The sequence below is a fragment of the Octopus bimaculoides genome, chromosome 3 (assembly GCF_046866305.1).
Source record: "Octopus bimaculoides isolate indiv1 chromosome 3, ASM4686630v1, whole genome shotgun sequence".
NCBI classification, from domain to species: Eukaryota; Metazoa; Mollusca; class Cephalopoda; order Octopoda; family Octopodidae; genus Octopus; species Octopus bimaculoides.
In genome coordinates, this window is record NC_142930.1 from 44,614,516 (window position 1) to 44,631,852 (window position 17,337).

A 17,337-nucleotide genomic window follows, 5' to 3' on the forward strand; every position below is an offset into this window, starting at 1 on the left:
TTATAGAATTGCTAGAATTAACCTTTTTATCTAAAAAGTTCCTTCCCAAAACATGCTCACATTGGTTAAATTCCACTGTGAATCTATACTAATTTGTTAGTTAACCAGATAATGTAGTTGTGCGCTAATATCGTAACAAGATCAAGTTATTAAGTTTGTTTGTTGAAAATATAATAAACAACATAAAATATCAGTGGAGAGGTCAAGTCTAATGTTTAACTTATACTTTAAAAGTTTTCTTGTATAAAGAATCAGCCGGATGCAGACCAAGGAACTATATTTTGCCGCGTAGGATTCTGAAGCAACCATCCAATTAAAGATTTTGGTTGCTTGATGTGATAGTAATACGCCTTAATGTTAGTGTTGTATTTGCTCGTTCAATGTTGGCTGGAGATTTTACTTTCACGGATTTTAGACAAGCTTACTGCAACTACTCGCATATTACAAAGCAAATTGAATAATATAAGAACAGTATTAGGACATATAAAAGAAAATTTTATTCTATTATAATGGTTGATAAATGATCAGTGGAGATCTTATTTGTTATCAACCTTACAATAATAGTTGGTGAGTAGTTTTCGTTTTTGGGTCATGCTTTCACTAATTGTATAAATATCAGTTTTCTGTAATAGAGGAAGATTTTAACGATTGTTTTTTTGGTTATAATTTTATGCTTTAAAGATGATTTCGTTCGATTTCCATAGTTTAAGCATTTAGATTTGTAATAAAATTATATAAATTTGTACTAGTAATATCTTACCTTAATTAGCAACTAACCTGATTAACTATAAAAATTAAATAATTCATTATAAAATATAATCTGTATTTTTTTTTTATAAATTATAAAAAAATGTTTATAAACATTTTTTTAATCTTTTCAGTAAACCGAAATCTATCTGGAACCGAATAGAGAACTTTATGATTTGTATGAAAGCGAGTTGCATTATACATTTGAGATTATTATTATACTAGTTGCTTGTGGAATATGCATTGTCGACCATTCAGTGATTCTTTACTATTGTTATCATATTCTGGGATCGCCCCCTTTTCCATCATTTAAGTATTTGTGACCTGCCTCATGTCAAAGATAAACTGGGTAAGAAACCGCAACAAGGCCTTTGGCGACTGCTTGGCTGGTTCTGCAGGACACACATAGTACTTAACTGGGCTACTTGTGCACCACCGGTTAGACTAAATGTCAGGTAAGAAATATGTTTATCTTTTATATATTTCAATATTTCGAATGATTTTTTTATATTAGAAAATACCATCATGAAAAGTTTTTCTATTTTGTTTATCTTCCGTCTGTGACAAGTTAAAATCAAATAAATATTCCTTGCTACTCTTGATATCTGGTAAGGGAATATATTCTTAGTTTCATATTTGTTTTATTTTTCTCAAAATAATATAAAATTTAGTGGAGATGAAATATTTTAGAAAATGATATATTTTCAGCAAATGTTGGCAGAGTAATCAGTCATATTTCAATGCCGTCCTGTGTATTAACAGTAAACCAAGCAACCTGTCTTCGCCAATTTAACATTCAATATGGCTGCCATATAAAATCGTCTTCTGGAGGAAAACATTTCTATTTCAACCAGTCTTATATTTTAGATGCTAGCTTCCATTTATAGGATTTTAGTACAATTATTTTACTTGACCTTGTGTTGTTATTATTTTAAGTTAGCTCCTCTGTAAACTTTGTTGCAACTCCAAACATTTATTTATACTAGATATTAAGTGATTTAGTTAATTTCTCAAATTTGCTTTCTCCATTCTTCTGTATTCAATTATGTCCCTTTCTTTTGCACCGGAATATCTATTTGCTTGTTTCTGTTTCTTTCTTTTTCCCTTACCTCTTTCTGGTAATTTCAGTAACTTAACCATTTATACTTCTCGGTATAAAACCCAGCTTTTTCTGTGAGGAGTGGGGGTGGGGCGGGAAAGAAAATAGACAAAAAATAATTCATAAAATTTACAATCACTATGCACGCTTTCTACTGTTGGACATAATTTGCTTTACTTATTACAGATATATTTAGTCCCTCACATCCCTCGCTTCTATCATACTCGGTGTTCATTTCACTATGGAGAAGCCTTAGTCTTATAGGCAACATACATATCAATACTGACGACGATGAATCATTTTTCTGTTTGTTTTTCAAAGGAGCATTGGTAGTTTTGATGTACGAGGATTTTGAAAAAGATTACTATCAGCATAGCCACAATCATTAACTCATCGATTTGGTTGCGTGTAAAGAAGGATTATATCTATATATATATATGGCTAGTTGAGTATCATTCATTAAACGTAGTGAATTATTTCGTAAGTCAAATCGTTAGTGTTGTCTAAATTGAGGTGCATACACACGCACACATAAGAAAATTAATATATATATATATATATATATATGCGACTGCGCGCACCGGGACCACTCTTCTTGAATAGTACCATATATATGTATATATTCATTGATAATCTATGCATCCGTTTTTCGTTCTCAGCTGGATCCTCTATATATCGTTAATACATAAACCTCAGTAAACTGTTTATTCTACATTGTGTAAACAAAATGCTATATTGCCGAAAATTCAAATTTTTTAGTAGGGCTGGAAATTAAGATTTAAAATTTTTCAGTGATGAAAAAAAATCTCATTTACTTAGAGATTCAAATATTGGGCTATCTTTCGTTTTGACTCGAATTGTTTTATGTTATTTGTCTGACGTGTTGCTATTTTGTTACGATTCCCAATTAGAAAAAAACTATTTTCACAAACGTTACTGGCATTTCTGTTTTAAGTGAATTACATCAGCACCAAAACATTTCATTGTTTTAAAAGTCTGAGGTTTTGAATCTGAAAAGCAATTAATCATGATTGATATAGGCCAGTAAGCGCGTGCGCGCACATTCCTCCATACCCGTTTATAGGTCAATGCGCTGTGTTCAACAAATTTAGGAACGGAGAAATGGTCTTGTTCGATGTTGCATTCTCTGCAAGATATTGGTGTTTGGCGAAACTTTCCCCAACTTTCATCTTGTAATTTCATCATAAATAGAACTAATTGCTTCAAACTTATACACAAACAAATTTTGAAGTTTCAAGAAGAATTAAAATACATGAACATTTCAGTTTGGAATTTTGTGGGAAGATTACAATTTAAAATTCCCGATCTGCATTTTGGTTCAATTAATTATTTTACTTGGGAATGGTAATAACATCTTGTTTATTGTAACGTCTAGGTTCCATTGAAATGACTTAAATGGAATCGAATGCTAGGAATAATAATATTCGCTATTATTCCGTATTTTTTTGGCGCTAGTTCTTTTTCATATACATGTCTATGAGAGGTTGCCAATGGGAAGTGGACAGTTTGATAAAATCAAAGATTAGGGACGAGGGTACGCTTTCTCTCTAAGGCGCTCTCCTGCTTAATAATATACACCGTATATTTTAAGGATATAAAAACTGATAGTGTTGTCGTATATATTCATGTTAACAGTTTTGATAACTGAGCAACTTACATTTAAATCGTGTTTCTTGTTAATGTATAAAGTTGATGGCTGATAGTCAAGGATATAAACTTCATTTCAAAGCGATTGATAATTGTTTAGAAAATATAGTGATTAAAAGAATACAAAAAAAAAATTCTTAGGCATACAGGTATTGATGACAAACTGAGGAAAAGATCAATGTTTGGAAAACAAGTGGCTATGTCAAAATATAGAAAGTAGTTTAGTTGATGTAAATAAATTGAGAATTGCATGATTTTGGGGATTTTATACTGTTGTATGTTACAATATTTCTGACGAACCTACTCCATTATCTATGAATAGACATGGAATCAATACGCTAAGGCTAATTTTTGTAGAAGAGGGATATAGCTGATGGAATTGGGTTTGTGTATTTACTATGTACATTTTATCAAATAGGAAGAAGGCAAGTCAGTCTATATAATTCGAACTCGAGTTGTGATTGGGACGAGCACTAAATATTGTAATGCATTTCAGTGCTTTACCATTTTAATTATCTTATTTTTACACCAATTATAAAGATTTTTTACCTTGTTGGGATTAAGTTGATCAAAGTGCCTTCAATTCATGGCTTTTATTTTATGTTTCTGTTGAGGTTTGAACTTATAATGTAGATTTGCAGACGATTTAAAATTTTTACAATCTCTGCCACTCTACCATATATTTTTATGCTTTTAGACATTGTGGTTAAAATAGTCCCCTATCTGGGTCACTGTTTTATATTTGGTGAAGAGTCAAACATTGGTGTTTTCTTACCATTGTAAATGTTTTGCAATATTTACTCTAAAAGTTTTCAAACAGCTCTTCAAAATTTTCCATATCATACAAAATGATCTGTCATTTATGTCTATACATAACTTTGATTATAAAATTTTACAGCTGTAATGAATAAAAATATTTTGAATATTTTAATCAGAAATTCATTTGTTTTGATATTGGCATGAATTTTAAATATAGTTTAATAGTAATTCATATACATAATGGCAACTTTAAAGGCATAAAGATGCTTTGCTTGAATGATTAGAGTTTTAGACTACCATTAATTCTGGTGAGATCCTATTGTAAAAGTTTTACTACTTAAATTTGTCCAGATAAAAAAAAAGCCATAGAGAACTATTACATTGCAAGTAAAATAGTCCCAGATGATTTTGGTAGAATTAAAGCAATGTAGATTAAGTGTTCAAAAACACTTGCAGTGGTTATGAGTTTGTGAGTAATTTATCCAATACCTGATTCATTTGGCCATCAGATGTTCCATTTAATGTAAAATGCTAAACCATTCAGCTCTACTATAAAATATTAAAAAAATATTTTCTTGATAGAATGAATGAGATTATTCAAACATTAGCTACTGGATTTCTTTATTAGATATTGATTATTCAGTGATCAAGTTAAATGAGTAAATATATTTTTTTTATTGTATAGCACTGTGATGTGTTCTATCAATAAATATATATTCTGTTAGGGGCTACTCTTGTCTAAGCTTTTTGTCCATCTTTTTACTATATCCAATTAATTAGCAGTTTTTGAGGTCCGGTTGTGATTCAGTAGTTAATTAATTCTTGACACTTTTTATAACAAACGTGTTACATATTTCTGCTATATGTTGTTAACTTTCAGAAATATTAAAGTTTCCACACCTGAAACTTCTCTAGTTCAGATAGTGACTCAGCTATTAGAGCAAGGTCATCAGCATAGAGAAGCTCCCAGGGGCATCCTGACTTGAATTCCTCTGATATGGCCTGGAGGACTATGATGAACAAGAGGGGGCTGAGGACTGTACTCGGTACCAACCCTCACCTTACTGACAGCATCCCTTGTATATGGCTTGTACAACTCTCACTAACCACTCATCTATCCCTAGTTTCCACATTGATCACAAGGTAAGGGATAGGGGGGACCCTGTCAAAAGTTTTCCCCATGTCAATGAAAGCCAGGTACAGAGGTTTATCTTTGGTTACGTATTTTGCCTGCCGCTGTCTTACCAGAAATATAGCATCAGTGGTGCTTTTCCCTGGCACAAACCCAAACTGCATCTCGTCTAGACTGACTCTTTCCCTAATTAGATGGGCTATGACCCTCTCCATGACTTCATTACCTGATCCAACAACTCAATACCTCTGTAATTATTTGTATCTACTGCATCACCTTGACTGTTCCAGATGGAGGAAATATCTTCATTTATATAGAAGATCAAAAATAAAATCACAGATGGCAAAAAGAGAAACGAATGAGCAATCCAGCAAGCAAAGTATTGAAAATAACCGTTATTGGACACTATTTTACTGAGCAACTTCAATTTAATTTCTTGAGATAATTGAACATGGGATATAACTAATACAGGGTGTCCCAAAAGTCACTGATGGGTTTCAAATTTTAATAACTTCCTTAACTTTACAAATAAATGCATGAAATTTTGATACAATATAAAGGACATAATGGAAATTAATATGCATGAGTCAAATTTTGCAACACCACTACATCACATATGAAAAATGACATTGCTTAAATGGCAGCCATTTTCAGCTTTGCATACCTATGCTCTTTCCAAAACTTGCACTATAACACCCTCAAGAGTTTCAGAGCCCACTTCTCTGATTACTCTGTTGACATGAAGGCCATTCAAAGTAGACCTCACACATGGTTCCAGCAAGATAGGGCAACTGCTCATACCGCAAGAGAAACAATGCAGTTACTATGGCAGTGCTTTGGAGAGAGAATAATCTTCCGCCACGGCAATGTCGCTGGCCTTCACATTTCCCAGAATTGACTAGCCCAGATTTTTTTCTTGAAAGAGAGGGTTTACGCCAACAAACCGCAGGCCCTGGTGTAACTGAAGGAGAACAAAAATAGAGAACTCAGAGAAGTGGTGTCTGAAACTCTTGAGGGTGTTATGGTGCAAGTTTTGGAAAGAGCAACAGGTATGTGAAGCTGAAAACGGCTGCCATTTATGCGGTCATTTTTCATATGTGATGTATTGGTGTTGCAAAATTTGACTTGTTTCAGTCATTTGATTGCAGCCATGTTGGAGCACCACCTTCAGTTGAGCAAATTGACTCCAGGAGTTATTCTTTGTAAGCCTAGTATTTATTCTATCGGTCTCATTTGCCATACTGCTAAGTTATGGGGATGCAAATGCACCAGCATTGCTTGTCAAGAAATTATGGGGCGGGGCAAATATTGACACAAACATACATACACACACACACACACACATATATATGACGGGCTTCTTTCAGTTTCTGTCTACCAAATCCACTCACAAAGCTTTGGTTAGCCTGAGGCTATAGTAGAAGATACTTGTCCAAGGTGCCATGCAGTGGGACTGAACCTGGAACCATGTGGTTGGTAAGCAATCTACTTACCACACAGCCACTCCTGCACCTATTGTGTGCATATTAATTTTCATTATGTCCTTTATATTGTATCAAAATTGCATGTATTTATTTGTAAAGTTAATGAAGTTATTAAAAATTGAAACTCATAGTGACTTTTGGGACAACCTGTATAAACAAATTGTTGCTATTATGTTAAACTGACATATGTCCAAATTTGGCCAAATGCACTTTTTTCAATATTTGTTTTTGCTTGCTAATCCAGTTCTTTTGGTCAAACTATCGTATCTCCTACTGCTTCAGATGCCAAAATATCAAAAATTGTCAAAGTGTAGTACAACAATTTTGCTATGGAATGATGAAACTATTTTTTTGTTTTCTAAAAAAGCAACATTTTGAACTTATGAGACACTTTTGCATAATAACAACGAAATGTAAAATTTGGTAGAATGTGACTAAAAGGGTTGGCATTATATTTAGCTGTAAAAGCACAGCACTGCCCCCCTCCCCCCCAAATATGATTATGATTAGAAGTCTGCCCCTGGAACACCTTATTTTAGCAAAAGTGCTTGATGATGATTCCTAAAATTCAAGGAGCCTACTTATCATGGTCAAGAAGTATGTAAGACTTTAGATAACAGAAATTAAAAAAATTGCTTGAATTCTTCTACTGGTTTTAGTTATTGGGTTGTAATACTGGAGCATCGCTTCAAGTTTAGTCTGTCATTTCAAATCTAGTACTTATTTTACTGAACTGCTAAGTTACAAGACATGAATGAACAGTTGACATGTGTTGACTGGTGTAAATATAAAAACAAGCCCACACATATGCTTATGCCCCTCCCCACTAAGATCACTCATCCATCATTCATTTTCTTTCCATTGTCATCTCAATTATCCAATTGTGCTTTCTCTTACTAGCTAACATTACTTCCCAGTGTATCACCAGCTGCCACCATAAAGTTCATCCAGTATATTTTGTGAAGTGAAAGGTGAACGGAGACAGAAATACAGGGTTCAGAGGATCATAATTCTTGTCTTGGCAAAGGCGATTATCTCTCTAGTGCTGTGTCATGTAAAGTGGTTGGTGAATGTATAGAAATATCATAAGATTAGGAAGACTTTTTAGCCTGTTGAAAACCTGACAACCTCTTTCGTGCTGTTGCCATGAAAAATGTACCCAATACACTCTGTAAAATAGTTGGTGTTAGGAAGGACATTCAGCTGTAGAAAAAATGGCTGATGAAAATGGACTAGAGGCATGGATCCCTGGCCACTGGGGAGAGGTGGGGCAGTTACTCCTAACAAAATCTAGCTCAAACTGTGACGACTTGTCTAACCTATGCCAACATGGAAAGTGGATAAATGATGATATGGTGGGTTGATGAATAAAAGTATATATTTTAGAATCATTTTAAATTGATGATACGATCAGATGAGTATGAATATTTTTTTACAATTACCTTTTAGCTAACTTAAGTTTTAATATTATATTACACTGTGGCTTAAAAAGCTTGCTTCCTAACCATGTGGTTTTTGGTTCAGTCCCATTGAATGGAAGACACTTGCTTTTGGGCCAACTGGGGTCTTGTGAGTGGATTTGGTAGATGGAAACTGAAAGAAGTCCATTGTGTGCGTAACTTTGTTTTGATATCATGTGATGTAAATGAGCAACACTTATACAAGTGATATTGTTCATTTCCAGTCTTCCATGAAAGACATGTTTGGCCATGGGGAAATACCTTTTCTGGAAATAGGTAAGGGCTGGCAACAGAGGGCATCTGGCAATAAATCTTGCCTTAACAAATTCCATCTGACCCTTGCAAGCATGGGAAGAGTAGGTGTAAAATGATGATGATGGAGATTTTAGTGTTGATTGTTTACTTGCTTGAAATATAATAAGTCAAATTTTCATTTTAAAATTTAAAAAAATAAAATCATAATTAAAATTCTGATAATTTCCATTTTGTAAAATATAAACATGATGAAAAATATTTTTCACAAGGCTGTATGATAGAAACTTAAATGAAATTTTACTGACAGTTATTCCTCAGAATTGTTTAAACATTCTTACTGTGCAAATCAAAACTAGATTAGTGTGTAGTGCTAGAACATATTCTTTGTGTCTCTTCTCGGTTATTTCTTACAATATACTTTTCTTGACTTCTAAAGCAAACATTATATGAATTTACAATTGCCTCTTATGATAGTCTTTCCACACACACACACACACACACATCCAGAAGTTACTGTTTATGCAAACTTCCTAGCAATTTCTGTCATACTTTGTGTAATTATTACATCCTAGACTTCATCCAAAGGCCATTCAAGTGATCAATAAAGTTTAATTCTTCTCTCTATCTCTTCTACCACTACTATAAAATAGCTTCTGTTCCTTTTGAATGAGCAAATTAGGTATAAATAATTTGCCTTATCAACAAGCTTCAAAGAAATGAGTGATGAGGAATACTGAAAAGTATATGACTATCTCAACTTATTTTTTCACTTTATTTGTCTGAATCAGCTTCTCTCCATTTCTCTCTCAGCTACATGCCAGCCTCTAGTTGCTAGGTTTGACAACATTTTCTTGGTGGTCTTTTCTCATATTCAGTATGTGAAAGAAAGAAAGAAAGAAAAGAAAAAACAACAACTCAAAGCTGATTCTAGTTTTTTAGTAAAGTGTTCTCTTCTCTTCTGTCATTATTTACTCCTTTTCTTATGATAATTGACCTGTTTTCATTTATTTGTAACATAGATATAAAGCTAGAAATTTTGGTGTTTGGGGTACAGCTGATTAAATCAAACACTGGGTTTGGGTAGATCAATTCAGTAGGATGTGTACTTGGGACATAAGGGTTCACTAAATACCACACAGTATTTTGCTATTTTTGCCACCCTTAACCCTAATACTTATAGCAGTAGTAACAATTGTGTTGACAAATATAGAAGTTTGTAAATATACTTGGATCTATTTTAAAACGGGGGCCACAGTATTTTCTTAACGAAACACTTTGAAACTTGGAACACTGGTAGAATGTGTCATATAAAACATCTTTTTCTCTTAGTCTTCTTAAAAAAAAAAAAAGAAATCCCTAAGTTATTCCATGTTAAAGTTGTATTTCTGTAATTTCAACCTATCACTGAAGTCTATTCAGCTGAATAAGCATTACTGCTGGGCGGTCATAAAAATGTTATTCCCTGTGACATATTTCATCCGGTTTAATCGTAATTTATACGCATATATTGTTTATATAATAAATTACGCTGTGCGTATCTATGTGTGTAACAATTTTAGAGTTCGGATTCTCGAGTTAGGGTTACAGTTACGGTTAACAGTCTAGTTAGGGTTAGGAGATTAATACGATATACACCGTTACAGCGCTAACTGTTTTCAACTGAATAGTCATCAGTGATTAGTAGAAATTATCGAAATAAGACAATTTTTTACATGAAATAAATTCGGATACAAAAATATTTTTCTGTTCTATAACACAAAATAGATAAGTATACGAAATTTGAAAGTCTTTCCGTACCAAAAACACTACGTAAAACATTAATGAAAACTGTGGCCCCCGTTTTAAAATAGATCCATATACTTTTATTTGGTTGTCTTGATACAAACCTTGTTATACACAATTTTCATTTTTACCTAACTCTATTATTTCAACCAACATCAACAACCTTTGAGATGCTTAGATTTCAGGTTCAGAATTCCATTAAAATCTATGTAAATAGAGACTGTGGGTGCCAATATCAGATTTTGTACTTCACAGATTTAAGTTTTACAACAATCCTCTGGATTTCAGGTTATATTTTGAAAATAGTTTATAATCCTATGGTTTTTATATCTTCAAATAAATTATATATATATATACACACACACTCACACACATTATATGGAAAAATTCAAGCAAGAGAAATAATATTCTTAACCTGGAAAAGTACAGGACAAGTTATTACATCTGGTAAAGTATAGAACAAGAAAACTTTTACTTAAAATATTGCAGCTAAGGATAAAATTTCAAATAAAATATTTAGATTTAGAAAATGTTAGCTTTTAAAACTAAAAATTTTATTCCAAGTTGTTACTTCTAACTTCTGTTAAAAATAAAAAATAACTCAAAATATTTTTTGCACTCTAAGAAAATTCATTTTTTTAATTATTAATTAATAATTAGAAATTTGAAAATAGGTTATATAAAATAATAGTAGTACATAATTAGTTAGTACAATAAATAGAATAATACAAAAATTAGTTATATATTACAGTAAAATCTATCTGTAACAACAAATTCACAGTAAAATTTGCTTGAGTTATTGCCAAGTCTTCACATTTTTAGTCTTGACCCAATGCCTATTTTTTATATAATGAATTTGCCTACCATATATACTATTCTACTTTGCATAAAACTTTAGCTATATTGGTACTTCTGTCTCTCATCTTTAAAGTATTCTTGTTTCTCAATATTTTAACAAAATGATAGTACCTTCTTTTTAAAATTATAATGTTACTTTTTAAATGTGGTAGGTGAAGCGAAACAGTCCTAAAAATTGGTCGAAGTTGTATTTAATATATGTAAATTTATCATTGATATTAAAAGTTTACTATTCCACTCATTTCAAAGAGAATATTCTTAGTCTAGAGGTATTCTATTATTTTTGATTTATCTTTTGGTTCTTGGTTTCTCAGTTGTTATAATAATTTTTTATTATTATATTAAGTGTAATGTGTTTATTTAAGTTGTTTAAATGTAAATTTTCTTCTAAGAGGAAATACGGTAAATGCCAGGATAATAATCCCTTTAAACTCATTTTTGGAAAATACACACACACATATACACACATGCAAATATCGAACAATGAGAATGAGTGCTTGACACTGCAATGGTGGATAAAGATTCTTTATTTGTGATTTAACACTACCATTGGTTTCATGTTAAGGAGGCCCTTAACAATTGTCAATACCCTTTGTCAAACTGTCCATCTTGTGCCAGCATAGAAAATAGATGTTATATGATGATGATGATTATATATGTGTGTGTGTGTGTGTATTTGATATATATGTGTGTGTGTGTATTTGATATATATATATATGTGTGTGTGTGTGTGTGTATTTGATGTGTGTGTGTGTACATATGTGTAAGTTTTCATGCTTGTGTGCTCAATATTACTTAGGCATTATTTTAGAGGCGAATGAGATTCCTGTCACTAACCCATAGCTGTTTCCCAAGTATGGAATCTCTTATTGCACAAGTGTTTGAAGGTGCAAAGCCAGTGGATGATTTGTTGACAGAGAAATGACACTTTTTGTAGCTCATCAGTTTTCAGAGATGCACAAATGTAAATAAGCACAGACACACATATACATTCATACATGTGTTTGTGTATATGTGTGAACAGATTATGATGAAATTATATATTATTAAGTAGTAGTATAGTATAAGATGGAGGAGATTAAAAAAAGTGAATTTGTTATTCATAAAGACACACAATACAAATGTACAAGAAGAAAATTAATAAAAGGCAGTAAGAATAAGAAATAAATTCATGTAAGATGTAATTACCCATAGCCTTACTAGTAACAGCTGTAGCAGTAGTAGCAGACCTCAGTATGTCTGAATTAAGCTTGAGAGAACAGCTTGTGAGATAAGTAGTAGTACTAAATTTGTACCTGTGAAAATTTAAAATTTATATTGCCTTTGGTAGTGATGTCCAGTAAATTTTACAGAATGGATTCTTGATAAGTTGGCAATGATAGAGTTGCTTCCTGGGTTGAGAATGATGAGGTTGAAGGACAAGTTCTTGTAAACTTCTTGAAAAGGGCACTGAGTTTTATTTGCCCCCTCTCTTTAGCCCTTGTGTAATATATATATATATTTTTTGTATATGTATTGTGTCTTAAGTATTCCTTTTGGCATTCAGTGTTTTAGTTCATTATTTCTGATTGGGTGAAGGCCTTTGTTTAAATGGAAGAATATGTCTGAAATTTTAAATGAACAAATTCCTTGTTTAGTCAACTTTCTTATCTTTCTTCTTTTATTCACTCTGCTTGTAAGTCTGTAGATAGTTCTTCGGATTCATATAGTCCAATAACTATTTTCCATTATCCAATTCTTACACTTTACTAAAGAATTTTAGCCAATTCCACAATTATCATTGCTGTCATTATCATCATCATCATTGTCCATTTTTCCATGCTTGGCTGTCTCTTAGAATTCATTGGAGCAGATTTTCTTTGGTTGGATGCCCTTTCTGTCACCAACTTTTACTTTTTCTTAGTTAAGTAATATTTCTTCATGGCTGGACATGTTTTCATGGAAGACTGGAAATGAATGAGAAAGACACCTGTTTACCTGTACCACATGATGTTTGGCAAATGTATTAGCACAATGTCTGCGATACTGCTTTTGTGCTCTTTTCATAAATTTAAATCTAACATTCTCCAGTAGTGCTGCAATATTTGTGATTCAGTGATGAATGTTGTAACCTTTCTAGAACATTCTAAAATGTATACCCTCATCATGCTTTAGCTTGGGAAAATGTTGATTGAAGGCTTTAACCCTTTTCTTACCATATTTCTGTTATATTGCCTTTGTTTCAATTAATTTTGTAAAGTAACTTTGTCATTATTAAGCTGGTGTTTTGGAACATAAATTAACATGTAATTTTGATGGAAGGTTTCAACTTAAATCACTTGATAATGAAAAGTCTTTATCATAGAACCAGGGAGAGTTCAGGCAGGCTGGTTTAAAAAAGGTTAAATGTTGTTTTAGCTCTTCAGTTCAGCCGTTGACAGATAGACAAGGTAGCAAATAGATGATTTTTACATATGGATGGATGTCATCTAGTTAGGGTGGATGTCCAGGTGCATTATCTAAGGTAAATAAAATCAGGATTTCTTTTTCAATGCAATACTCTTGTATCTGGAATATACACTGAAAGAGAAACTAGTCTTCAATGTTTGAATTATTCATACTTTTTTCTATTTGATCTTGTTTGTTGAATGTGCACCAGTTTTAAGAGTGGTAGATTAGAAAAGGCTCAACCCTTTAGCATTTAAACCAGCCATGTTCAGACCAAATATTTTCTTTGTTTTATGCTCAAACCAGCTAGATCTGATCTCTCATACCTACCCTACAATGTCTTCTAAAAATGAAACAATCGCATTACTGAACTCTCAAAGCTACAAGATAATGTGAATAAATATGCTTTACATTTGACCAAAAAGGATTAAATTTATATGTAGCCACATTCCCCTCTAATAACAGCTATCTGGTACTTAAATGTTGAAACCTATGCATAGTGTTTACCTCTTTGTGTATGTATAATTGTTCAAATATCCTTTGTCTATGTCAGTTGGTCTTGTCCATGTTGAATATCTTTTTCTGTTAAATATACCATATTTTATGGAATATAAAGGCACTTTTAAAAAATTTTAAATGTATCAAAAAATTGCCTTGCATCTAATGCATCTGTATTATGGATGGAAGACTGAGTGTCGTAATTTAGGGAGCTGGATGAGCATAAGTCTGCCAAGCACAATAATTGTTACTCATGATAAAATATTGTAAGCAAGTCAAATTATCACAATCTGTTAGCATAAACTTACAAAAAATTGCATGTAGTATGTTGGCAGTCATGTGGGTCAGTCACATTATCTCATTGTACCTTCTTCCTCAATATACATAACCCTCATGTGAGATGTGGATTACATTATTTAATGTCTGTATTACCTTTAAGAAGCATTCTTAATTTATCTAAGTGGAAAAATTTTCTTAGAAAGATGAAAAGAATGTTCAGTTTTCATCTACTTGTCAGTTATTTTCAGTTAGTGGATGACAACAAAATCATAGCTGTGGTGCAACCACCCTGGTGTCTATTGGTGGTTACATAACAATTCATTGTCAGAAATACAACTTTCACATCCTGTATGGTAATTCTCTTGACCAAACTATTAACAACTATAGTTGATTTGAAAGAAGATAAAGTTGAAATACGGTACTATCATAGTTTCATACTTTATTCTAGTTTCCTGTCAATGTATTTACACATGCAGAATTGTACATTTTTCCCTATAAAATTGCCTCAAAATATCTTCCAATAAGTGTATGTTGAAACATATTAAATTTGTTTTTTCCACAAAATATACTTGTAAAATAGTAGTGCGTCTTAAGTGCCAGCCAATACAATACTTTTCTCCTGATAATTCATCCCATGCTTGCTGCTTCCACTATTACTTAGACATTATGTAGAGAGATGATTTATTATTTTGAAGTGATTAAATTATCTGCATCTCCGTCTCGTTCATTTCTTCAAAGTCACAAAAATGCTTTTTGTCTTAGCTTAAATTATTAGTAGGGTTTTAGGTACACATTTTTATGTTTAAATTTTGGTCCAGATCATGAACAATTTCTCTATTTTGATGATAGATTGTTGTCCTTTATTATTATTGTTAACTGCATATAGCTGTACCTTTTGCTGCATTTAAAACTTTTCTTAGTGCTTTTTAATAATCCATTCTACTAAAGACACAAGGCCTGAAATTTGGGGGAAAGGGTCTAGTTGATTACGTTGACCTGAGTGTTTCACCGGTACTTAATTTATGGACCCCGAAAGGATGAAAGGCAAAGTTGACCTCTGTGGAATTTGAACTCAGAACATAGTGTCAGGTGAAATACTGCTAAGTATTTTGTCCGGTGCACTATAATAATTCTGCCAGCTCACCGCCATTTTTAATAATAATGGAGATCATTGAATTTAAACAACTGCAAATCATGTAGGATTGCATTTATTTTTTTCTCACGTTTGTGTTGATAATTTAAATTTTAACCTTCAGATCAAGTTCTGTTTCTTGCCTGGTATTTTGCTAGATGGACGAGCTTCCTTTTGCAAGATATATTTGGGGTAATAAAACTTGAGGATCTTATAAAATAGCTTATAAGCAATGTGAATGCTGAAGTATAAATGATCTTTGGAGAAAGTGAGCTAACAAACACTTGAAAATATTGCTTGAGCACAGATATTGGAATATCTGAATTTGAGTGCTGAACTACGATGAATGCCAAGAAAAAATATGTGTATGTGGAGAAATGTAAAAAAGGTTGTAACTGCAGATGGTTGTAAATTGAATAGGTCATATCAAGGACTGTTTGTAAACTAGAATAGACCTTTTGTTCTAATAGTTTTTGTTTAATAACAACAAATCCAGATTGTTTAATATGCCTGATGAGTTTATTATGTTGTTATGATATAATTTTATGATGTGATTCTTGGCATTTCTTGTTAATTATTTTACATTACACTAACAATCTGATGTTGAGTGCTCTCATCTCTTATTTGACAATCACACTTATGTTTTACATATACATCTTGTTTATATAAACACACAAATATAATTATATGACCGAGTGTCTTCTGCTATTGCTACAAACTAACCAATGTTTTGTGAGTAGATTTAGTAGAGAGAAACTGAAAGATGCCTGTCATATATGTATGTCTATGTGTTTGCTTACATTTGCACTTCTAAAAATTGCTGAGCGACATAATTATCGTTTTCCCCATCACCAAATTGCTTGCTGACTTTGTCTTTGAAGACATGTGAAATATGAGATCTTGTATGTGTAAAATAGGTATGGGTTAGTGACAGGAAAAGCATTTGGCTGTAAAAAAAAATAGCCTTACTAATGTATTTGTTTATCCCATATATGGAAAAACGGATGTAAAAATAAAGGAACAATGATGATGAACAATATGAATAAAAACACATGTACTTACATATATGCATATGAACATTTATATATGCACATATACATGTGTATCATCATGTACCCACACACATCAATGTACACATACACTCTCACTCACTCAGATATACATATAAAAATATAATCATCTTTATTTTAACATCCCCATTTCCATACTTGTTCAGGCGAAATTTGCTGAAGTAGATTTTCTATGGCTTCCAGTCACTAACCTTCACTTTCTTCCATGCAAATTATTTTTTCCTATGGCTGGACATGTTTCCACATTAGATTAGAAATGAATAACAATGCTTGTATAACACTGATGCTCATTTACAATTATTGTGTTATATCAAACATATTGTTTACTCTTTTCCATGCTCACATGGATCAAATGGAATTCAATGTGGCAGAAACTATGCCAAAGTAGACTATGAAGCTCACTGCAGTCTTCTTGCTCGTTGGATCCTGTTGAGCCATTTAACCCATGCCAGTATGGAAGATGGGTATTAAGATGTTAAATGATGAGGAATAATGATCTCTCTCTCTCACACACACTTACATGTAAACATTTATGTATACATGCAAAAGCAAATGTGCAATCCTTCCTCATATGTATATATAACCTGCAAATTATATCACCTTGGTAGCAAGTGTTATCAACTACTCTCAGGGAATGTACATTATATTTTATTTCAGACCATTTTTTGTCATATAAATGTACTAATA

At 32.3% G+C, this 17,337-nt stretch overlaps 1 protein-coding gene across 50 annotated transcripts in view; it reads left to right on the forward strand.

Moving 5' to 3' along the window:
* Positions 1–356: 356 nt before the first annotated feature.
* The window catches only part of LOC106883022 (histone-lysine N-methyltransferase 2C), a 218,650-nt gene continuing 201,669 nt past the window's right edge, over positions 357–17,337 (forward strand). For all 50 annotated transcript variants that reach the window (XR_016241013.1, XR_016241014.1, XM_089348824.1 and 47 more), the window contains exons 1-2: positions 357–567; positions 882–1,202. Coding sequence is in view for 48 of the 50 variants with exons in the window: in XM_089348824.1 (XP_089204950.1) it covers positions 1,196–1,202 (7 nt within the window). In the remaining 2 variants the exon portion in view is untranslated. The remainder of the gene's footprint in view (positions 568–881; positions 1,203–17,337) is intronic.